This window comes from Hyla sarda, chromosome 6 (assembly GCF_029499605.1).
Source record: "Hyla sarda isolate aHylSar1 chromosome 6, aHylSar1.hap1, whole genome shotgun sequence".
In the NCBI taxonomy this organism is placed as follows: domain Eukaryota; kingdom Metazoa; phylum Chordata; class Amphibia; order Anura; family Hylidae; genus Hyla; species Hyla sarda.
This window is the reverse complement of record NC_079194.1, coordinates 245,880,316-245,906,079: the sequence shown is the minus strand read 5'-3', so window position 1 is coordinate 245,906,079 and position 25,764 is coordinate 245,880,316. Positions and strand designations below refer to the sequence as shown.

At 42.9% G+C, this 25,764-nt stretch overlaps 1 protein-coding gene across 1 annotated transcript; it reads right to left on the bottom strand.

Annotated features, from left to right (window-relative positions):
- Positions 1-13,736: 13,736 nt before the first annotated feature.
- On the bottom strand, positions 13,737-25,561 carry LOC130277728 (dispanin subfamily A member 2b-like). The gene is made up of 3 exons (XM_056528461.1): positions 25,485-25,561; positions 19,184-19,464; positions 13,737-14,126 (listed from the first exon to the last, which is right to left on the bottom strand). The coding sequence occupies exons 2-3, from the start codon at positions 19,409-19,411 to the stop codon at positions 13,932-13,934; spliced, it is 423 nt and encodes a 140-aa protein (XP_056384436.1). The 5' UTR covers positions 19,412-19,464; positions 25,485-25,561; the 3' UTR covers positions 13,737-13,931.
- Between the last annotated feature and the right edge of the window lie 203 nt (positions 25,562-25,764).

Sequence of the window (25,764 nt, the reverse complement as noted above, 5' to 3'; positions counted from 1 at the left end):
GGTTGGGGGACACAACTGTTCACCTGAGACTGCTCCCCTACCCCAGGTCCAGTGCTGATCCTCTGCCCTGGTTTTGGGCCACACCAGACTATTTATTTTTGTGTGCCTAAAGGGCACCAAAACAAATGATTGTGGCAAGAGCAGTTATCTCTTCAGGGAAACGGCTGACGTTGTGGATGAGTGGCTGTCACAATCCGGATCTGGACCACGGCCCACCAGTTAAGTACTGCTGGTCTAGAGAAAAAAAAATTTCTACACCAGCACAGATGGGGGTTCATTACTGTATGAACAGTAAGAATATGGAACTCTCTGCCACATGTTGTGATGTCTGTCTGACTCAATAAACGAGTTCAAGAGGAGACTGGATGTTTTTTTTTTTTTTTTTTTTAAATGCAACATTAAAAGTTATGAATACTAGATGTAAAGGGACTGAATGTTGATCCAGGGATTTAATCTGATTGCTGTATTGGAGTCTGGAAGAAATGATTTTCTCCTGGTATGAGGCAATTGGCATCAGCCTCATAGGGGTTTTTGCCTTTCTTTGGATCAACACAGTAGGGACACAATAGGGATACAGGTTGAACTTGATGGACTCTGGTCTTTTTTCAACCATATAAACTGTGTAACTATGTAAGTCCCCTAACAAAAACAGTAACAAAGAAAGACAGTTTACTTAGTATGGGTATCTCTTAGGCTATGTTCACACGATGGAATTTCGGTGCAAAATTCTGCATTAGAATTCTGCACTGAAAGTCCCATTGATATAAATGGGATTCTACTGCACTGTTCACATGGCAGAGAGAACAGACATGTCTGTTCTTTCTGCGGAGTCCGCATGGAAATGCATTGCCGTCTATAAGATGACGCTTTTCCGAGTGGTCTTGGCGCTGGCATTTTTTGACAGTGGTCAGCTGTCAGGGGAATGTCCGCATGGAAATTTTCCATAGGACATTCTCCCGGGTGAACACAACCTGTGCCAACTTACTGGATCATCCTGCCTATTTACATACCCTTTGTACATACATGTTTGCTGCTGTGTCACTCCCACTTTGTATCAATGCTCCCTAAGGGTGAATTCACACCATGTTTTTGCAATACAGTTCCCATATACATTTTCAATTCAAAAACCATATGGAACCGTATTGCATCCGTTTTGCATTTTTTTTCTTTAAAAATTGATGCAACCGGACATCATTTTTCAAACCGTATACGGGTTTAAATTTTTACACTCATTTTGATACAGTTTAGTCCGGTTTTGAGGAATCCGTTTTTCATCAAAAACCTGATACGGGAACTGTATTGATAAGATGTCTGACCGCGGGGGACCCTCTGCTGGGGACCCCCTCGATCTCCCTGCTGTACCCGGCTTTCATTTAGAACATTGAATGCAGCGCCGGTGGCTTGTGACACGGTCACGCTCCGCTCGGCCTGACGCCATCACTCCCCCTCCCATAGACTTGCATTGAGGGGGTGTGGCCGTGATGTTACGAGCGGAGCGTGACCATAATGTCACGAGCCTCCGCCCCGCATCGTTCACGCACCAGATGTCTGGGGTGCCGCAGCCGAGATCGCGGGGATCCCCAGCAGCAGGACCCCCATGATCAGACATCTTATCCCTTATCCTTTTGATAGGGGATAAGATGTCTAGGGGTGGAGTACCCCTTTAAGGTTAGAGGTGACTAGAGGAGTTAGGGATATTTTAAACTTCCAACAAACATAATATCTTATGCCATAGTGTTTCCGTTTTGTCTGAGCTATTTCTTTAAGATCTGCATGTGGTAACTTGATCCCTGGGAGATGGCCTCAGTGCTGAGCTATGTAAGTTATGACTGTTGACTACATATCTAATAGTTCTATTCAATGGTCCGTTTATTTCTCATCAATGGTCTATCTCCTCCGGTCTCCTCTAGAAGACATCTAACTGTAGAACTGAGGCTTAGAAACATACTATAACTGAGACCCAGGAATTAATATACTCCTCTAGCTACAATGCTGCTTATAGACACATGCAACCTCGCCCTCTTTTCATTACTTCTATAATGTGAGATGTGCATGAATAGACTGCTGCTATTTCCTGTGACAAATAGCTTAAAATGTAAGGCTAAGTTCACAGAGAGGTCCACCAGAAAAAAAGCAACATTCCCAATTCCCCGCAGTGTGTTTTGTCTACTGACAAGATAAGGCCTCATTCACATAGGTTGTACTTGCCAACTTTTGAGAAGGCATATCAGGGAAATTCTGAAAAGTGGCGTACAAAATGGGACTTTTTATTGCACCCTAAAATAAAAAAACAGATCCCCCCTAAACAATTTGAGCCCCTATAAAAATATAAGGCCCAGACCCCCCAAAACTAAATAACACAGAGTGCAGACAAAACCACCTATATACAAACACCATACTTCCTAAATATACACTGCTCAAAAACATAAAGGGAGCACTAAGATAACACATCCTAGATCTGAATGAATGAACTAATGAATGAATGAATGAATGAAATACTTTTGTCTTTACATAGTTGAATGTGCTGACAACAAAATCACACAAAATTATCAATTGAAATCAAGTTCATCAACCCATGGAGGTCTGGGCATGGGGACACACTACAGGCTGATCCAATTTTCATGTAATGTCCTTAAAACAAGTAAAAATGAGCAGTTGTGTGTGGCCTCCACGTGCCCATATGACCTCCCTACAACGCCTGGGCATGCTCCTGATGAGTTGGCAGGATGTCCTCCCAGACCTGGACTAAAGCATCCGCCAACTCCTGGACAGTCTGTGGTGCAACGTGGCGGTGGTGGATGGAGCGAGATATGATGTCCCAGATGTGCTCAATCGGATTAAGGTCTGGGGAACGGGTCGGCCAGTCCATAGCATCAATGCCTGCTGACACACTCCAGCCACATGAGGCTTTGTCTTGCATTAGGAGGAACCCAGGGCCAACCGCACCAGCATATGGTCTCACAAGGGGTCTGAGGAACTCATCTCGGTACCTAATGGCTGTCAGGCTACCTCTGGCAAGCACATGGAGGGCTGTGCGGCCCCCCAAAGAAATGCCACCTCACACCATTACTGGCCCACTGCCAAATCGGTCATGCTGGAGGATGTTGCTGGCAGCAAAACATTCTCCACGGCGTCTCCAGACTCTGTCACGTCTGTCACATGTGCTCAATGTGAACCTGCTTTCATCTGTTAAGAGCACAGAACGCCAGTGGCGAATTTGCCAATCTTGGTGTTTTCTGGCAAATGCCAAACATCCTGCACGGTGTTGGGCTGTAAGCACAAACCCCACCTGTAGACGTTGGGCCCTTATACCACCCTCACGGAGACTGTTTTTGACCGTTTGAGTGGACACATGCACACTTGTGGCCTGCTGGAGGTAATTTTGAAGGGCTCTGGCAGTGCTTCCCCTGCTCCTCCTTTCACAAAGGCGGAGGTAGCGGTCCTGCTGCTGGGTTGTTGTCCTCCTATGGCCTCCTCCACATCTATTGATGTGCTGGGCTGTCTCCTGGTAGCGCCTCCATGCTCTGGACACTACGCTGACAGACACAGCAAACCTTCTTGCCACAGCTCACATTGATGTCCCATCCTGGATGAGCTGCACCACCTGAGCCACTTGTGTGGGTTGTAGACTCATGTCTCATGCTGTCTCATGCTACAACTAGAGTGAAAGCACCACCAGCAGCAAAAGTGACCAAAACATCAGCCAGGAAGCATAGGAACTGAGAAGTGGTCTGTGAGCACCACCTGCAGAACCACTCCTTTATTGGGGGTGTCTTGCTAATTGCCTATAATTTCTACCTGTTGTCTGTTCCATTTGCACAACATCATGTGAAATTGATTGTCAATCAGTGTTGCTTCCTGAGTGGACAGTGTGATTTCACAGAGGTGTGATTGTGGGATTTGCCCCTGCTCTGGACAGTTCCTGACATGGACAGAGGTGTCAGCAGAGAGCACTGTGGTAGGACAGAAAATACATTTAAAAAGAAAAGAACTTCCTGGGGAACATACAGAAGCCGATAATTACTGGAAGGAATAAGATTTTTTTTAGAGAAATAATTTACAAATCTGATGGCCGGATGAAGCTCGTATAACGAGTGAAACAGAATCTGTCGCCTACTACATTTTACCCCCCCTGCACCGATCCCTCTCCCTATTTGCATTTCATGCTGTGAGTATGTTTTGAATAAAGGAATTTTTTCAGAAGAGAAGACTGGTGAGTTGCCGATTCATTCTATTCCTTCATTGCCTTTTGAAGATATGAACTTTTTGCCAAGTATCAGAGCACCACCACATCTCTAACTATACTTCTCCGTACAAGCGTCATACACGACTGCCCGCCAGAGCCTATAATAGCAGTGCCGAATATCACTTCTTTGCTTTATAATTTACAAATCTGTTTAATGTTCTGGCAGCAAATTATTTTAAAAAAAATTGTTTTTCCCGGAGTACCCCTTTAATTTGCCTGTCATAAGTGACATGCTAGCCCAAGCATGAGCAGCACGACTTTCATGAAATCAAAAGGGACACACTTTGCCCTCCTTCTAAACCATTAAATATGTTTAGCATAAAATAAAGACCAGAAGACAGAAACATGAAGTCACACTGGTTTATAATAAAATAACTTTTATTATATACAATTTATTAATATTTATTGTATAAAAAGTTATGATAAAAATTCCAACAAAAATTGCAAATGAGGTGATCTAAATGCTTCAAGATACATTTAAAGACAAACTGGTACTACAAACAGCAGTCGTGGCACTCAGCAACACATGCTACCAGGGTTGGCAACAGGAATTCACAAAAGCCACCAAGACCGGTTAGATATTAAAGGGCCAGTTGCATTCTGTACGTCAACACAGGATGCTAAAGAAGCCTAGCACCCCTGGCGGGGTGACACCCTGACTGACCCAGGTGCGTCCAACTGTTCTTTTCCTGTTGGTAGATCTGCATCTATCCTGCCCTGCCACCGCTTTCCATTAGCAGGCAGGAATGTACAGAAGTGATGGGAGGGGGAGTTTAATTATGGCTGGGGCCCACAATTTCAGGGGAGCCCAGCCACCTAAGGAGGACATGTAGCATTACACTTGGGGCAGCACATCTCTTCTCTTCAGATTCATGCTGCCATTGGGAGGAGGGGAGGACTTATGGCACAGCAGCCTGAAGAGGCCAAACAGCAGGTCATGGATAAGTCAATGGGAGCAAAGTCTTTTTAGGCTAGATTTCCACTTGGTTTTTTTTCTGACAGTTTTTGGATATCTGCCACTGCAGTTTTTGAGCCAAAGCCAGAAGTGTATTCAAAAGGAATAGGACATATGAAGGAAGGACTTACACTTTTCCATTATGGATCCACTTCTGACTAAGGCTGGGTTCATATTACATTTTCTCCCATACGGGAGCGCCTACTGCAGGGGGGAGCTAAAACCTTGCGCTCCTGTATGTCATTCATTTCAATGAGCCGGCCGGAGTGAAACATTCGGTCCAGTCGGCTCATTTTTGTGCCGTATGCGCTTTTACGACCGGACCTCAAACCGTGGTTGACCACAGTTTTAGGTCGTGTTGTAAAAGCGCATACGGCGCAAAAATGAGCCGACCGAACCAAACGTTTCACTCCGGCAGGCTCATTGAAATGAATGACATACGGGAGCGCATACGAAGGCATATGGGAGCGCAAGGTTTTAGCTCTTCCCTGCCGTATGCGCTCCCGTATGGGAGAAAACGTAGTGTGAACCCAGCCTTACTCAAAAACTGCAGTGGAAGATATCCAAAAATTGCCAGGAAAAAAAACAAGTGGAAATCTAGCCTCACAGTAACAAATCAGTGTTGTTTCCTCCCCATAAACCATGCGGTTATAAAACCTTGTGAGCATACCCTAAGAGGATACTTTGTGTTGGTAGCAGTTGGGTGTGCTCCAAGAGTGGCATTAGAAAATGCACTATATACCACAGTGAGACATGTCCCCACAAACCCGGTCTGTGCATTGAAGACTGTTTTAAAATCTATCACACAACATATGATATCTAAATTTGTCCCCTTTAATTATTTTTAGAATGACTTTGGATAACTCTACCCAATGCACCCTTGGAATGACATGTGAGCAATTCAATAATTTCCCCTTTTTCTCCACTACACTATTTCCAAAAATCTAATTGGCAAACCCCTAATAAAACTAAAAATTCCCATTATACCCCTAGATGAATACCTTGGCAGGTATAGTTTTATATTTTCAACATTTTGCTAAACCCCTAACAAAAAAAAAAAATTCCATTATACCCCTAGATGAATACCTCAGCAGGTTCCCAGGGTTCTGGCTCCATAAGGGGCTTCCTAAATCCGACATTCCCCCCAAAAAATCTCTCTCCAAATTTTGCTCCTTCCCTTCTGAGACCTGTAGTTCACCAGCAAAGCATTTTACATCCTTTTATATGGGTTATTTCCTTGCTCAAGGGAAATGGGGCTACAAATTTTGGGGTGATTTTTCAGCTATAACCCCTTGTAAAAATGAAAAATTTGGGGAAAAACAAGCATTTTAGTGATTTTTTTTATTTTATTTTTTACATATACAAAAGTCGTGAAACACCTGTGGGGTATAAAGGTTCACTTTACCCCTTGTTACATTCCCCAAGGGGTCTAGTTTCCAAAATGGTATGCCATGTGTTTTTTTTTTTTGCTGTCCTGGCACCATAGGGGCTTCCTAAATGCGGCATGCCCCCAGAGCACTTCCAAAAAGCCAAAATGTGACTCCTCTTCTGAGACCTGTAGTGCGCCAGCAGAGCACTTTTCACCCCCATATGGGGTGTTTTCTGAATCGGGAGAAATTGGGCTTCAAATTTTGGGGGGTATTTTCTGCTTTAACCCTTTTTAAAAATGTAAAATTTTTGGGAAGCCAAGCATTTTAGGTAAAAAAAAAATATATATTTTACATATGCAAAAGTCGTGAAACACCTGTGGGGTATTAGGGCTCACTTTATTCCTTGTTACGTTCCCCGAGGGGTCTAGTTTCCAAAATGGTATGCCATGTGAGTTTTTTTTTGCTTTTCTGGCACCATAGGGGCTTCCTAAAAGTGATATGCCCCCAAAAAACATTTCAGAAAAATGTTCTCTCCAAAATCCCCTTGTCGCTCCTTCGCTTCTGAGCCCTCTACTGCACCCGCCGAACACTTTACATAGACATATGAGGTATGTGGTTACTCGAGAGAAATTGGGCTACAAATACAATACTGAAATACTCTTTTTACCCCTTGTACAAATTCAAAATTGGGTCTAAATGAACATGCGAGTGTAAAAAATGAAGATTTTGAATTTTCTCCTTCACTTTGCTGCTATTCCTGTGAAACACCTAAAGGGTTAAAACATTTACTGAATGTCATTTTGAATACTTTGGGGGTGCAGTTTTTATAATGGGGTCATTTATGGGGTATTTCTAATATGAAGACCCTTCAAATCCACTTCAAAATTGAACTGGTGCCTGAAAAATAGCGAGTTTGAACATTTTGTGAAAAATTTGAAAATTGCTGCTGAACTTTGAAGCCCTCTGGTGTCTTCCAAAAGTAAAAATGCATCAATTTTATGATGCAAAAAAAGTGGAATATCCATTTTCCTTACAAGCAGAGAGCTTCAAAGTTTGAAAAATGCTAAATTTTCAATTTGTTTCGTGAAATTTTGGGATTTTTCACCAAGAAAGGATGCAAGTTACCACAAAATTTTACCACTATGTTTTTTCGTGACATATTCTACTTTAACAATCTCGGAATCAGAATGATAGATAAAAGCATTCCAGAGTTATTAATGTTTAAAGTGACAGCGGTCAGATGTTCAAAAAACACTCTGGTCCTTAAGGCCAAAATGGGCTTGGTCCTGAAGGGGTTAAATACCATGACATGCATTGAACTGTGCAGGAACAGCCTTGCTGGATGAGTTCTTACACTGCACATTAATGTATGAGGAGACCATATGTAACACATTACATCACTGATCGACTTCTATGGAAAAAATAATAATTTACCACAGCATACCATTTTTTTTGCGGTACAGAAAAGTATTATATACAGAAGAATTATACAGACAACAAAAACAGTTTTAAAAGGACATGATTTTGGCAACTTTTATATAATAGTCTATGGGTATACCACAGCCTACAATTATGTTTTGTTTAAACATATCTGATTGCGTACTATCGCAAAGAAAAGGAAAAAAAAAAAAGACACAAGCGCCCCTGGTGAAATATGAAATGCAATAGTGGGAGTGATATAGGAAAAGCAAACTTACCCTGCACAGTTGCGCTAAGAGCACAACATCTGTAATCGTAGTAAGATAGTTACTTGGGCCTTGCAGCTTTGTTCCTCCCGACTGCAGGATGCAACTGGCTTGGTGTGTAAAAGGCCAAAATTGGAACTAATGCAGCACCGGATCCCATTCCAAAGACATGACATGGGACTTTATATGCTTTTAATAAACTACTTTAAGTTTAAATTTAGCTTAAACACATTTTTGGCCCAAATTGGGCCCTTCATCAGGATAAGTGCATGTACCTAAGGACATGCACTTATCCAGACAAAGAGTCCGATTCGGGCCAGAAACAAGTTGATGAGTGCTTTCAAACAACTACTTGAAGTTTTAATTCAGCTTTAAAGGGGTATTTCAGGCCCAATTTTTTATATATATATATATATATATCTCAACTGGCTCTGGAAAGTTAAACAGATTTGTAAATTACTTCTATTAAAAAATCTTAATCCTTCCAATAGTTATTAGCTTCTGAAGTTGAGTTGTTTTCTGTCTAACTGCTCTCTGATGACTCAATTCCCGTTCCTATGAGGATATTCTCCCATCATGCACAGCTCCCGGGACGTGACATAATCATTGAGCAGTTAGACAGAAAACTTCAGAAGCTAATAACTATTGGAAGGATTAAGATTTTTTTAATAGAAGTAATTTACAAATCTGTTTAACTTTCTGGAGCCAGTTGAGATAGATTATATATATATATATATATATATATATATATATATATATATATATATATAAAGTTTTGCCTGGAACACCCCTTTAAGTTCCATGTGGTGTCTTTGGAAATTTTTGCCTTTTTTGGCGTACCAATATGATATACATGTGAACGAGCCCAAAGCTGGGGCTAAGGGGGGGGGGGGGGGGGGGGGAGGCACTGGGTGATACACATGGCATAATTGTTCCCTATACCTGGGGTTTGTGCTCCCCTTCCCCACTCCCCCCCCCCCCAGTTTATCTTCCCAGGTTGTTTACCTGGCTATTTCTGCCGGGCACCAAGTTTTCTGGTGAGGGAAGGATTCCTGGTTCTGATTGGAGGTCAAGTTCTACCCAGCAACAGTGCTGTTTTGCCCAGCAAAGCTTCCACCCAACAGCATTTCTATTGGCTGAGGTGCCAACATCGGGGACTAATTTATCTTTTTATGGGGGAGGAGGGGCTTTTATATATTTTTATTAGACTGTTATAACATAGTACGGAACAGTTCATAGCATAGTACTGTAGTGGACTCATATGTACTAATAAACTGTAGTGATTGATATGAACGTATTTATACTCTTATTTAAATGTCAACTTTCCTAAATTGCATTGTATATCCTTGCTGCGCTAAACTGCTCCCTCCCTCCATCGAGCTTCGAAGATGGCATCCTGGATTGGAATGTGGTAGAGATAATACGAAGGAGTTTAAAAAAAAAAAATTAGCTGCTTTTCCCACCCAATTCACTTCACTTCCTGCATACAGCATTGTATAAAACCCATTTATAGCCTCTTCCTCTGTAATAGAGTATCATACAACTGACAGCCTGTGTTGTACTTTTCAGCGTGTGCACCGCTTCTGATAGAACTAATCAGGAAGGGGGCAGACCTTCACTGGGTACAACCAGGATCTATTTCAGATGGCGTAAAGCCGGCTCCCCAAACACCTTGGCTATTCTGACCCTGAAGAAAGGTGAGAAGACCTCCAGAGGCCATTTGAGCCTATTGGTCCTTCACAGCATCTAAGCATCTATAGTAAAACTGGAGCTTTTGTGATCGGCATTGATAATGGCATCTCATCTGCTATTAGCAGCCGGAGCTCACCTGCTATGTAGCGAATGCACTGCTCCTACGCTTACTTTACAGACATGCAGTAACAGGGGTGTAGCTAGAAACCACTGGGCCCTGAGGCGAAAAATTGTCCTGGGCCCCTCTACCACCCTTCACATAACCCGCTTCCCCAATCCCTAATGACCTTCTTACTTGGTCACGGTTGCACAAAGATATCAGTGACTACAGCGCTGATGGGACACAGTCAGGAGAATACACAGTGACTTACTGGCAAGGCCGGACTAGAACCAAAAAAATAGGCCTGGGCATTTTATAATAAGACCATTTTTTATAGCGGGAGTCTGACTGATGGAACCCCCACCAATCACCTTGGTTTAAGTGGCTCTCCAGATGTTGGAAAACCGCAACTACTTTCATGTCTGAAGAGCCTCAGGAATTATTGGACTTTTAGTTTTGCAGCAGCTGGAGAGCCACAGATTGGGGTACAGTGTCACCCCATCATCACTGCAGAACTTACAAGTGACTACAGCTCTGATGGGACTGTCAGAAGAATACACAATGATATCAGTGACCTGAGTGACATCTTCTCTGTTGTCTTTCCTTTTCTCTCTCATCTGGTCTAGGCACCAGGTCTTCTTCCAGCTCCATCCTCTCTGCAGAGTGATGCCTGGACCTCATTGGTTCCTCACTTTGGCAGAAATTATTGCCTTCATATAGAGGATAAGGATCTGCTGACAAATACTGTTCCCCCTGAATATAACCCTGCCACGAACTGCACCCTCTAAGTATATTATCGCCACACACTGTATCCCTGATAATACTGGCACCCAGTGCACCCCGAGAATACTGCCATACATTGTATCCTTGAATACTGCCATCCACTGTACCCCTTGAATATAATTCTGCCAACCACTATTCTCTCTAAGTACTGCCACTCTACCCTCTAAACACCCCCCTAAATACTGCCACACACCAGGCCCCCCAACCCCATCACTGGTCTTATCACCCCAATGCCCCAGTCTCCTTATCACCCCATACATGACCCCTTACACCCTATCCTTGGTCTCTTCATCACCGCATGTACCCCATTCTTGGTCTTCTCAACCCTGCATTCCATATCCCCCCCCCCCCAACACCATTGTTGGTCTCCATATCAATCTTATCGCCCGATTGCGACTTCTATAGCTACGCCACTGCGCATTAAATGTGTGGTGAAGGAAGTTACTCACTGCAGCCCGGCACATTTCCAAGGGTTAATAAACAGTGGCCAAGTTCATCCACCAGCTCAGTCGGTGTGTGTTTTAGTGTCAAGTGTGGGACCTATGGTGCTAGGATCAAAGAAAGGATATATAATCAACAAAGCAGAACAGTAAACATCATTTCTGCTGGTTTCAGTAAACTTCATTTAATTCCAAAACAAAAAAAAAACAATTAGGTGCAAAACATCAGCCTCACAAGCAAAAATCTGTTACAGGAAAACAATTACAAGAGAAAACATACAGCAAATATCAGCAATACGAGCAGTGAGCTTTCTACAGACACATCATGAGATTAAATACAGATCAGTTTGTCCAATTAACACGAGTACATTCCATTATATGATTGTGACCATCACATGATTGTGCACCTTAATATACTATATACTTTATATAGGGTTAGAAAATCTCCCTCTACCCAAGGGGGGGGACTTTGATTAAAAACTATAAAAATAGAGGACTTTGTATAAATGGAGTACATGTTGCATATTGTATACAACTAATCACTAAGACTATGGCACAAAGCACTGGCAAAGACTTAAATACCAGAACAAATGTATAAGGGTCTCCCCACTTATATAGTCATTATATTCATTCATTCATAATGCCACCATCTTAAGGTTTCTCCTTCCCAGTGGCCTTATGTCCAAAATATAATTATGGGAGATGAGAAGTAACTTCCACTAGTGGGTCTTGCAGAAAGTGGCGTCATGTAAATGGGCAGTGATCAGCCGTGGTAAACGCTTGTTTGGCAGCTGATCGCATCTTCTGCGCGACCAATAAAATCATTGTCATCAGCCACACTGTCATATGTAAACAGGGGATGTGCTCCCGATAATGATGAATTAATGAAGGGCCACACGAGGAGGCTCAGCAAACAAGCACTGATCACCGGTCCATCTAAAAGGGCCCAATGATAAACATTCAAGTGTATGGGGGATGGAAGAGCTTTTGGGTTAACAAATTAGAAGCAAGTGCCCACATGCTGGGGCAGATTGCATTAAATGTCTAGCATTTCCATTCCATATGGCTGCTTGCATCCTCCTGCATCTGTTTGTGCGTGAGATGAAGATACTGGCCCTTAAAGGGGTACTCCACCCCTAGACATCTTATCCCCTATCCAAAAGGATAGGGGATAAATGTGTCTGATCGCAGGGATCCTGCCGCAGGGGACCCCCGCAATATAGCACGCGGCACCCACCTGTTACTGCTCTGGAAGTGCCGTCACGCCCCCTCCCATAGACTTGCATTGAGGGGGCAGGGTATGACATCACACGGAGGCGGAGTCGTGAAGTCACGATGTTCCCGTGGTCGTGAGCCAGATCCTCCAGCACTTCCAGAGCAGTAACAGGTGGGTGCCGCTTGCTATATTGCGGGGGTCCCCTGCGGCAGGACCCCCGCGATCAGACACCTTATCCCCTATCCTTTTGGATAGGGGATAAAATGTCTAGGGGTGGAGTACCCCTTTAAAGAGGAATACCGGTAGAAACAAGTGGAAAACAAATGTTTTCAAATCAACTTTGTAAATTACTTCTATTTCAAAATCTTAACCCTTCCAGTTCTTATAAGCTGCTGTATACTACAGAGAAATTTGTTGAAGTTCTTTTCTGCTGACACCTCTGTCCATGTCAGGAACTGTCCAGAGTAGGAGCAAATCCCCCTCGCAAACCCCTCCTGCTCTGGACAGTTCCTGACACAGACCGAGGTGGCAGCAGAGAGCACTGTGGTCAGACTGGAAAGAACTTCTCAAAATTCTCTGAAGTATATCTGTAGTATACAGCAGCTGATAAGTAATGGAAGGATTAAGATTTTGAAATAGAAGTAATTTACAAATCTGTTTAACTTTCTGGCACCAGTTGAATTGAAAACTTTTTTTTCACACTGGAGTTCCCCTTTATGGCAACCGGGCCCCTCATTGAGAGTATTAGGTATCGCACCGTGCTGAGAGATGAGAGGAGGACACCAAGAAGACTGCAGAGGACTAGTGTAATCAGAAAGGCAACATAATGTTCTGCTTTTTAGTGGGGAAAAAATAAAATTATAATTTGTGCCCAATATATTAACCTGATGCTGATTATCAAAAAGCTGAATGTTTATGAAACAAACAAATCTTTGGCTTACACCAATAAGTACAGTAACATCTATTTGTCTATAGCATTATGCACCATCAATTGTGAAATACATTTCTATTACTACATTCCCTAAAGGGGTTATCCAGGAAAATATATATCTATATATCTATATATATCTCAACTGGCTCCAGAAAGTTAAACAGATTTGTAAATAACTTCTATTAAAAATTCATAATCCTTTCAGTACTTATGAGCTTCTGAAGTTAAGGTTGTTCTTTTCTGTATAAGATTTTTTTTTATAGAAGTAATTTAAAAATCTGTTAAATTTTCTGGAGCCAGTTGAGATAGATATATAAAAAAAAGTTTTCCTGGATAACCCCTTTAAGTAGAAATTCTAGTCAGAAAACCTAAATCTCAGCAATAAGCAAATCATGAAGGCCAGAAGGCACCAAATGTGTTAAACACATTTCTCATTGGATCTAGTTACGAGAAAAAAGTTAGAGGCAAGCAGGCGCCAATCTTTTTTTCCTCTCTTCTTTTGAACATGTTGCATCATCCATACCGGTTGAAATCCACTTGGCCTTGTTGAATCGCGTCAGCAAGATATACCATTTGTACAATGAAAATGATGATTAGAATAATAAGACTCAGGATGGATAGTACAGTGGCGGCGATGTTTAGAGAGCGGGCGGTGGAAGCATAGCTCAGGGCACCATGCTTGTCTCCATGCAACTTTCGGTCTCTGGACTGTGAAAAAAAAAAAAAAAAAGTAAGTTAGAAAAATATAATAGATTGACAGGAAAAATATCAAGCTGGCTGTTTACAACAGGATCTATTAATTCTAATCAATCCTATCTATCCCATCCATCTAATCACTGCTAAGTTCCTGTTCATTAAAGGGGTTATCCAGGAAAAACATTTTTATTATATATACACACACACACACACACACACACACACACACACACACACACACACACAGAGCTCAACTGGCTCCAGAAAGTTAAACAGATTTGTAAATTACTTCTATTAAATCTTAATCCTTTCAGTACTTATGAGCTTCTGAAGTTAAGGTTGTTCTTTTCTGTCTAAGTGCTCTCTGATCACACCTGTCTCGGGAAACGCCCAGTTTAGAAGCAAATCCCCATAGCAAACCTCTTCTAAACTGGGCAGTTCCCGAGACACGTGTCATCAGAGAGGACTTAGAAAAGAACAACCTTAACTTCAGAAGCTCATAAGTACTGAAAGGATTAAGATTTTTCAATAGAAGTAATTTTCAAATCTGTTTAAATTTCTGGAGCCAGTTGATATAGATATATATATATATAAAAAAAAGTTTTCCTGGAATACCCCTTTAAGCTTCATGAGCATCTGCAGAACTTCTCAGCTCCCTTCCTAGAGAATACATTTCCTTGTCAGGGCTACAGGCGTTTCCAGACAACCAGTGACAGCGCCAGTATGGAGGGAAGGGGGAGCTCTGTGCTCACTAAACAAAGAAAGGGTCGTCCAGCTAAACGGTATCTCAGAAACAAAATGTTCTTGATGTGCAGTTAGATATCACAAAAAAAAAAAAAAAAAAAACATAGCTTGGTCTGTCATTTCTGTACAATCGCTGTATTGTGCTTGCAATATGGGAAACCCTAGATAGCGCATTGTGAAAGTAAATTCAGTGTAGCAGAGCCAAGTGTGTCTAAACACGTTCTGCTTGTATGGTGAAAACTAAGTTTAGGTTCACATTAGCGTTCTTCATTTCCGTCCCTCAGATCAATTGAGGAGACTAAGAAACCTATATATAAAACTGAAATAAACAGATCTCATTCATTATTTCAATGGGCGTTCCTTTTTCTATCATCAGTTGCGCTTAATGTCCGTTATTTTAAAGGCAATTAAAAATACGGGACATGCACTAGTTTATCTTCACTTCAAAAATAAACATAACATCCGTTATAAACTAAACATTAAAGTCTGTAGGGTCAAAAGTAACCTCCAGGTGCGTTCACACGCTTTGTTTTTGCGGGTTTTCCGCTGGGTATTTAAAAGGGGGCGGGCTCTTCTTTGCCATCCCCAGCAGATTTTCCACGGAGAAATTTATGCTGTGGAAAATCCGCCGCAAACCCCGTTGCGGAAAATCTGCTTCGGACAGCCGAGAAGAGCCCGCCCACTTTCAAATACGCAGCGGAAAACCCGCAAAAACAGAAACCATGTGAACGCACCCTCCATCTGCATCCATTAGCTTTTACATCTTTTATTGCAACTTAGCATGCTTAGAAATGGGGGGGGGGGGGAAATAAAAAATAACCCACAAAGTAATTTCAGATCTCAGGACCTTAAATGCAAAAAGGGCCGGCATTAAAGGGGTACTCCGGTAGAAAACTTTTTTTGATCAACTGGTGCCAGAAAGTTAAACAGATTTGTAAATTACTTCTTAAAAAATCTTAATCCTTCCAGTACTTATTAGCTGCTGAATACTAAAGAGGAAATGTTTCTTTTTGGAACACAGCTCTCCGCAGACATCATGACCACAGTGCTCTCTGCCAACACCTCTGTCTATTTTAAAGGGTACCTCATCAAAAAAACTTTTGATATATTATAGATTAATGTATGCAGAATAACTTTACAATTGCATGTTATTAAAAATATGCTTCTTTCCATTTAATTTTCCATTTTGAAGAAATGACCACTAGGGGTCTCCCTACCAGTCCTGGCAGCAAGCATTTCAGACTCATGCTGGAGTCCTAAACACTACGAGCTGCCAGTCTGCTTTGTTCACAAAGGAGAACACTCAGAGCTGCCAGCCTGCTTTGTTCACAGCCAGTGTTTAGGACTCCAGTCAGAAATGAGTCAGAAATGCTTGCTGCCAGGACTGATCAGGAAAAATACAATAATGAATGTTGAATAACTTTCCAATAGCATGTTAATGAAAAATATGCTTCTTTCTAATCTAAAATATATCAAAAGTTTATTTGATGAGAGGTACCCTTTAAGAACTGTCCGGAGTAGGAGAAAATCCCCATAGAGAACATATGCTGCTCTGGACAGTTCCTAAAATGGACAGAGATGTCAGCAGAGAGCACTGTGTTCCAAAAAGAAAATAATTTCCTCTGTAGTATTCAGCTGCTAATAAGTACTGGAAGGATTAAGATTTTTTAATTGAAGTAATTTACAAATCTGTTTAACTTTCTGGCACCAGTTGATTAAAAAAATATAAAATAAAAATAAAAGTGTTCCACCTTTAACACACAGAAACGGACACAAATGGATTTAAAGGGTAGTCTGGAGAACTGAACTGAGAAACTTAGGCCCCTTTCACACTACAGGTATCATCCTGTAAAAACCTGTTATTACTCCAGGCAAAAAGTCCTGAAAATGGCCGTCAAAAAAAATCACATTCATGTCAATGGGATTTTTTGACCATCCTTTTGCATCAGGCATGTCCGTTTTTTACTAATGTCCGTTACTTTTGCCGACACAAAAGACGGTGCATGCACTCATTTTGGTCCAGCAAAAATAATGGTGAGAAAACGACAGTTAAAATTTAAAACTTGAAGTGTATGGGAAACTGATATTTTTTTTTTAAAATCAGTTATCATCCATTATCGTTCGTTTTGTAACATCCTTTTTTTTGTACTGAGCATGCTCAGTACAGCTTTACGAAAAGGGTTAAAAACCTTATTAAGAAAAAAATAAAATGTAACTGGCAATAACTAGTTATAACGGATGAACATCATGTTTTTTTGTTTTTTTAAAGGGGTACTCAGGCGCTTAGACATCTTATCCCCTATCCAAAAGGATAGAGGATAAGATTCTTGATTGCAGGGGTCCCGCCACTGGGGCCCCTGTGATCTTGCACGCAGCACCCCCTTAAAATCAGTCCCCGGAGCACGTTCGCTCCGGGTCTGATTACTGGCGATCACGGGGGCCGGAGCATTGTGACGTCACGGCTCCGCTTCCTAAATGCAAGCCTATGGGAGGGGGCGTGACAGCTGTCACGCCCCCTCCCATAGGCTTGCATTGAGGGGGCAGAGCGTGACGTCACAATGCTCCATCCCCCGTGATCCTTTGGATAGGGGATAAGATGTCTAAGTGCCGGAGTACCCCTTTAAAATAAAAACCCCTTTAAAAATAATGGATGATTGTCCTGATTATGATCAGTTATCATCCATTATTATCAGTTATTGCATCCGTTGTTTCCTCTTCATCCGTTATTGTAAAATAACGACAGTAAAAAAAAAGCAGGATGATACCTGTAGTGCGAGAGGGGCCTTTATCCATAGGGGATAAGCGTCTGATCATTGGGGGGTCCATCTACCGGGACACCTCACGTGATCTTTCATATGGGGGCCCCGGCTGTTTACTTATCCGTGGCACGATCTGGCCCCCCACCATCCTGGATGTGTGCAAGTGACGGCTCCTTCAGCCAACCACAGGCTTCGATGGGATATCACTGCGGCGGGTGACTGGGTGAGCGGGCCGGAACGTGCAGAGGATGGGCAAGTAGACAGGGCTCCTTACAGGAGGAGATCACCGAGGGGTCCCAGCAGTTGGATCCCCCACATACAGACACTTATTCAGTGAATGGGGGATGAGTTTCCGATAACTTCAGATTAAAGGGGTATTCCAGGGAACAACTTTATTTTTTTGAAAGGTCCATTCAAATAACTTGCTTAAAAAAAAAATAAAAAAATTTTATAATATAAATATATATATATCTATCTAATCGGGATTAATGCCAAACCAGAACTCTCTCTCCAGAAGAGAGAGAGTGTTCTGGCTTTGCATTAATCCCGATTAGCTTTTTATATTCCGTAACTGGAGTTAAGCTGATACCAGGGAACATCGCCTGAAAAGGTGATTTAATGAGCTGATTTGCATATTCCCCTACCCAGAATGCCTTCAGAGTGCTTAGTGGCCCTTGAAAGCTCCGTCACACCAGGGGTGGTGAACTCTCCCTGAGTATGTATAATATATATATATATATATATATATATATATATATATATATATATATATATATATATATATATATATATATATACACACACACACATACACTATATATTATATATATATATTTATTTATTTATTTATTTTTTTTTTTTAAATGGCCCATTGGCATCAGTTTAGGTCCATTAGACGACAACAGATCTAACAGGATGAATGGATGTTCCTAATGCTTATGTGAACATAGCCTAAGAAAATAGCTATTTTAAAAATCTCACCATTATGCCTACCGTAGTGGACTAGAACACTGTTTCCCCACCAGGGTGCCTCCAGCTGTTGCAAAACTACAACTTCCAGCATGCTTGAAGTTGTAGTTTTGCAACAGCTGGAAACACTAGACAGGAGTAACCGGTCTCAGTCTCACTCCCCAGGCTAAGCATTGCAGATTCTTGCTGATGTATCTATGAACCCCATAGTTGGCCCCTTTGCAAGTTAAAATACAACAACATCTGGAAATCATTAATGTAACCACATACAGCCAGAGTACAGAATTCCGCTGCCAGGATTTTAGAACTGTCCCTATAGTGTCCTTTCAGGACTCACGGGAAGAAATTCTTGGTACGATCGGCGTGGTGTACAGTGGGAGTTACAGAAATCAGGTTATAATCTGTAAACATTTAAAAATATATATTTTTAATTTTGTTTTTAAAAATCAGAATTTAAGTCAAAGTTAGGACACAGTGCTCTGGATTGTGCAGGGAGAAGATATGAAAAAATAAAAAATAAAAGTCCATTCCAAATGAAAAAAATAAAGAAGAGGGTTAAACAATTTAAGACATTACAGACCAATAGCCCGGTCTTACCTTGACTGAGAATACAAAGGCAAGAAGTCCCAAGCAGCAGAAATTCAAGTATATGGTGTTGAAAAACGACCAAATGATGTGATCCCGTATAGGAGGGCTATCGGGCGTGATGGTCACTACGGTGGTTTGCACAGTCTGGCCAGGGCAATTCCGGAACTCCACTTCTTCCTTAAGGGGTTCATACTTAGGGGGCGCATTCAGTTCCCGTCCATACATATTGTCCTCCATGATTCTGGAAAGGTAGATTTGGAAATCTTCCCGGAGAGACTGGTGATGAGGATCTGCAAGAGGGGAGAGAATAGTGAACTCTTATATGAGGGGAGGGGACGGAGGGAAGTTTTGTTCCAAATAATAGGATCAGTTTCGTTTTCTCTCTCCTCTATGCAGTCAGGTTTGTTCTGCTGGGAAATAGGAAAAGTCGCTCCCCACCTTCAGTTACAACATTGCAAACATTTACTGGAAAAGAAGCAACATATTTATGTGATAGCCTGGGGGATGTAGGGTATGGGGAGTGTAGCTGTGCGTTGACTAAAGGGTGCTTGTTAACCCTTTCTATTCATGACGCCAGGGTGAGGGCTCCTCAGTAATGCTCGTCCTACACCACCCTTCCCAAGAGCGATAGGGAAGTAGATAATAATGGAATGTCCACAACCGGAGAGTTTTCTCAAACAGGTATAACTTTTACTGAAGATTTTCTGCAAGCTTCATAATCTGAACAGTCTATGCATACAACTGCTTTCTTTGGAGATTGGCAAAGGTTGGGACTTTAGCAGTTTAGAGTCTTTAAGTATTAGGCTCTGTTCCACTGGATTTAGGGGATTTAGTTGCAGTCCAGTAGTCATGCTAGCTTTAGCGGGAGTAGTTTAGTACTCACGGTTTTAGTTCAGCTGAGGCCGGTAGGTTTTCAGGCCTAGCGTGTCTTTGCAAGTTGCGCAGATCCGCCCTGCATCCACGAGAGCAGCAACCCAAGAGAGCGATAACTGGCTACAGCTCCCTTATATGGGCAGGGGCTGGACTAGTGCTAATTGGTCCATACTTGTGTCAATCACCATTACAAAGACTTGTGGGCAACACGTGACCCAGGGACCTCCAACATACCATAGAGGATATTAACATGGTCACATGACCAAAGGTCCTGCAACGCTAGACAAGGTAAGTACTATACATTATTTACTAAATATATGCAGGTATTAACATTAAAGAATTAGACTTGAAGAGAGGAGACTAGGGGCTGTCCCACCTGAAGGACCCTACCTGAGTATAGTTACTCTGACTTTGGGGACCTCTACACTAGTTACTGTTACGCCGAGCGCTCCAGATCCCTGCTCCTCCCCGGAGCGCTCACAGCGTTCTCCTGTTCGCAGCGCCATGGTCAGACCTGCTGACCGGGTGCGCTGCGATAATGTCCCCAGCCGGGATGAGATTCGCGATGCGGGACGTGCCCACTCGCGATGCACATCCCGACCCGCTTACCAGACTCGTTCCCTGTCTGTGCTGTCCCGGCGAGCGTGGCCCCGCTCCCTAGGGCGCGTGCGCGCTGGGTCTTTGCAATTTAAAGGGCCGGTGCGCCACTGATTGGCGCATGGGTTTTAATCAGTACCTTCACCTGTGCACTTCCCTACTTATACCTCACTTCCCCTGCACTCCCTTGACGGATCTTGTTGCCATTGTGCCAGTGAAAGTGTTTCCTTGTGTGTTCCTAGCCTGTGTTCCTGACCTCCTGCCATTGCCCCTGACTACGATCCTTGCTGCCTGCCCTGACCTTCTGCTACATCCGACCCTGCTCTTGTCTACTCCCTTGTACCGTGCCTATCTCAGCAGTCAGAGAGGTTGAGCCGTTGCCGGTGGATACGACCTGGTTGCTACCGCCGCTGCAAGACCATCCCACTTTGCGGCGGGCTCTGGTGAAAACCAGTAGCAACTTAAAACCGGTCCACCGACACGGTCCATGCCAATCCCTCTCTGGCACAGAGGATCCACCTCCAGCCAGCCGAATCGTGACAGTTACGGTATGCAATACGGTACCGGGACACCACATTTATCTAAAGGGGGCTTCAGCGCGTAACTGTGCAGAAAAGAAGCAGTATGTTACTTTTCTGGTTCCCCGTCTCTTATTGAAGTTAATGGGAGCATAGTCTTTTTTACAGTAACAAATCAGTGTCGTTTCCTCCCCATAAACCATGCTCCCATAAAACCTTGTGAGCATACCCTAAGAGGATACTTTGTGTTGGTAGCAGTGTAGAAGCACAAAAGGGTAATATCAGTGTGTTGATTGTGTAGGGCACATGAGGTAGAGTTATGAGGGCACAGAGGACAGCAGTGGGCACAGGATGGTTAGAGGCAGCAGAATGGGAAGCTTGTATAGAGGATAAAAACAAGGTGGGGAGCAGTATGGGAAGTAACTATCCCTAGGTTATTGGTTAAAACAAAAAACTGCTCTGCTAACTCAACAATGAGTCTGAATGGTGATCAATATACCCCAATATCCCCCACTCCATTGGTGATCGCAGAGTGGGCCTGCACAAATACCATTACATGTATGGAATTGTGCAGGAATAGCCTTGCTGGAAGAGTTCTTACACTAGACATTAAGGTTAGAGGAGACCAGGGATAACAAACAATTTAGGCCAAGAACAAGGTCTGACCATCGCTGAGGGAACACTTATGGAGGATCCCTGTGTTATGTACCACCTCCTCACACATGGGGGGGGGGGGGGGGGGGAAGAATCTGACCGCTGGGATCTATGAACCGCCACCCCGGCGTTCTGAACACCAACTACAGGCAGCCATGACATCATGCCACGCCTCCTAAAGTCATGTCTATGGGAGGGGCCGTGATGACTGTGGTGGTGCCGTGACGACATCATGACTATGGCCACCCCAAGCTGTGTTCTGAACATTTATATGCAAAGGAGTATCCTTTGGATAGGGGATAAGATGGCTAGGGGCGGAGTACCCCCTGTAAACACCATGGCATGTATGGAATTGTGCAGGAACAGCCTTGACATTAGGGGAGACCAGGGATATTAGGGGAGACCAGGGATATTTCTGGGGCAACAGTCGTGGTTTACAACTGATGGCGGAACGCGAGTAGCTAGTTATTGGGGCGAATACTAGTGGCTGCTTCCGGCCCTGCGAGCTCTGAGTGACACGCTCCGTTCGCTAGGAACTCTCAATGACTTTTTAAAAAAGGTATTTCTCTATTATTTGTGCTGCTTGCACCAGCTTTATGCTGGTGAGAGTTTCTCTTTAAGACAATACAGTTGTACTGCATGTGGAAACTTGATCCCTGGCAGAAGACATCATTGCTCAGCTATGCATACCATCACTGCCTTGTTCTAGGGCTTGTTTTTTTTCTTATCGTTCTGTGGTTTATCTCCTCTTGCAGAAAAAACAGGGGCTAAGAAATATTTCTCATTTGTCCTTCAACTTACAATGGCCTCAGAGTACAATATTTTTAGCATACAATGGTCTTTTCTAGACCATTATAACTTGAATCCAGACTCAACATACAATGCTAGAGACAGTCTAAATATGTGAAACATGTCAATGACTGGAAAAACTGACCAATCAGAATGGGCATTTTACTGGTAAAACACCTGTATTCCAAAAGTGTATGCACTTACTGGTGTCTGGTAGCGCCCCCTACAGTACAGGGAGGTATTACATGTTCTGTACTCTTTACCTGTGCCAGGGACAGCTGCTCCTTTGGGCACCAGGTGAGGGTGACTCCAGCAGCTCTTTCTTATGTTTATATATAAGGACTTGTTTGTTTGTTTATCTGTATTAGTTATCTACTTATTTTTCTTTAATCCTCAAAGGTTCCTTTTTTCTGATTACATTTTGGGGGCTTTAAAACCCATTACCAGGTTTTCATAGAGTTTGGTTCAAGGATGACCATTGTAAATTGAAACCATAATACTGTAACCCAAGGGACCACCGTCTATAGCAGGAGCAAATACCCCATAGCAAACCTCTCCTGCATGAAGTGGGGGGGGGGGGGGGGGGGGGTTCTTTGTCACAGTAGCAGGGGCTGGAGGGGGACTTGGAGGCATTGGGAGACATCTGTAGAAGAGTATGGAGAGATTAGGATGGTGAAGCTGGGGCAGTACCCAGCCAGTGGTGGAAGTCCCTGCGGGGGCGGTCCCAAAAGGGAAATGGTCTCCGAAAGAGGTGCCCTTGGGTAAGGAGAATTACGGCCAAGAGTAAAGTAGGAGACTGAAGATTAGTGCTGCCTTCAAGTCCCTCTCCTGCTGGGATAGTGGTAGGATTGTTTTTTCTTGCACTGTTAAAATGTTATGGGCAAGGTTTACCTAATTATTATTATAAGTGTATGTATTACAGTTGTTTATATGGTTAAATATGTTTAATAAAGTGGGCTGTGGTGGCCTTTTTCTACCAAGCTGGTGTATGATTATTCTTGGAATGGGGGGGGGGGGGGGTTCACAGTGGTATAGCCTATCCCCTAGTCATGCATTAGCAGCTCATGAATAGGATGGGATACATTACACTCACAGTAAAACAGTGATTTTACCAAAATTACAGCACGTTCCATCATTTGGTTGTCAAACGTTAGGGATTTGGCTTTACCCAGTCCATCTATGCATCTTATCTTAGAGATCTGAGTTCTTGACTATTTCTAGACTCCCATTCTTATCTTGTAAAGCATTCTATGATCAGCACGCTCACTAGAATTAGCTGACCACCCTGCCCCCATGCCAAGCATCATTCCACAGGATTACATGATCTTTCCATTTTGAAGTCCTTTCTGCTTCAGTCTTGCCCTGATCAGGATCTATGTTTCAGAAAAGCAAACTGGCCTAACCAGTCTTCACCAGGAAGTGATGGACTGCGGATCCTAGAACTGATGCATCTGCAAACATGGAAAGTTTACACACCTGCATTTTACATATTGTACCTATAATATTCAGCAAACCATGACATGAAGAGCATATAGCACACAGGAGTACCCAGGGGTGTAGTTAAAGGGGGTACTCCACTAGCCAGCATTTGGAACATTTAGTTCCGAACGCTGTGCTCACACTGCGGGGGTCGGACAATCCCCGCAGCGCGAGCACAGCATTCGGAACTAAATGTTCCCGAACGCTGACCAGTGGAGTACCCCTTTAAAAGGGAATATGTTATCAGTGTCACCTGCACTAACCTGTCGGTATAGGCTGGTAGTGCAGGTGACACTGAAGATAATGGTAATTACCCATTTCCTAACCATTGCTCTGTTTGCCTGTTATGCTTCTTATTTGGGCAACGGGCTGGATGCACAGGCAACGCTCAAGGAGCACATCAACATCACTGCGGCAGCTTGCCTGTTCAGAACCAAGCCAAGTAAGAAAGCTGCAGTAGTGACGTCAGGGTGCTCCTGGAGCCCCACCTGTGCACCAAGCCTGCTGTCCAAATAAGAAGCATAATGGTCGAGCAGGACCACAGATCAGGGATAGGCAGGTATCATCATCAGTGTCACCCACACTACCAGCATGTAACAACATGTTAGTGCGGGTGACATTGAGGACATATTCCCTTTAGGCTACTTTCTCACTGCCGCTGGGATCTGCCAAAATGTAAGCAAATAAAAAACGCCACCAAAAGTGTGCTGCTCTTAAATTGTCTTTGTCAAAAAACATCAATTCATTATTTTAACATGTCAGAGAGAGATATGACAGTAGTTTTGAAGGTCAAGTATCATGGAACGTTAGAACGAGTGGGGAGAAGCACTTATGTTATGCATTCCACTCCCAGACCTACTGCAATTTGCACTAGACAGGCTCTATAGACTGAAAACACAAACTGATCATAAAGACTGGGGACTACTTTAAAATATATACTTTCTTCTTAGTGGAGAAAAAAAAAAGTCAAAGAAGTCAAAGAATATTCTGTATATATGGTTTTTGCATACAAAACAAAAGGTACGCCATACTGTCAGCATGAATAAATACTAATGTGCCCCAACAAGTTCAGCTACATAACAGGATGTTTACCTGTACACGCCACAGGTACTCTAAAAAGTATAAAGGTTTATAATCTACGACTGTGATAAAACACGGTCCTCAGATGGGTTTTCTACAGTATCCGCCCATTATACATTATATATGGCTTTTATGACCAACTTCATACACACTTTATGGCTCCTGTTCATAGCCAAAGTCTTATTCAGGTCTTAAAAGCATAAAAATAAAATAAAAACATTTAATAGAAACCCCCTCATCAGGAGTGTTGCTAATCCTTGCTAGATATTGTGAATAACCAGCGCGCATACAACAACCAGAACAGAGGATGATGCATTTACCTTGTTTCCTTCTGAGCTGCTGCAGAACAACTAGGTGAATGGAGACTCCGATGATTTGACTAGTCTGTTAAAGCAGGAAGCGCTGTCTTTTAAAGGGGCAGGTGCACCTCTAAAGACAACTGAATCACCAGATCATTGCTGCACGTGGTTTACATTGCAGCTATATATTTTGCAATACTTCCCAGAAAATCCATCCATTCGATGTCTGAGGAAAGGTGGGTGTTGAGGTGAACGAGGATAAAGATACTATTAACCCTTCTCCAACCCAACGAATATTGCC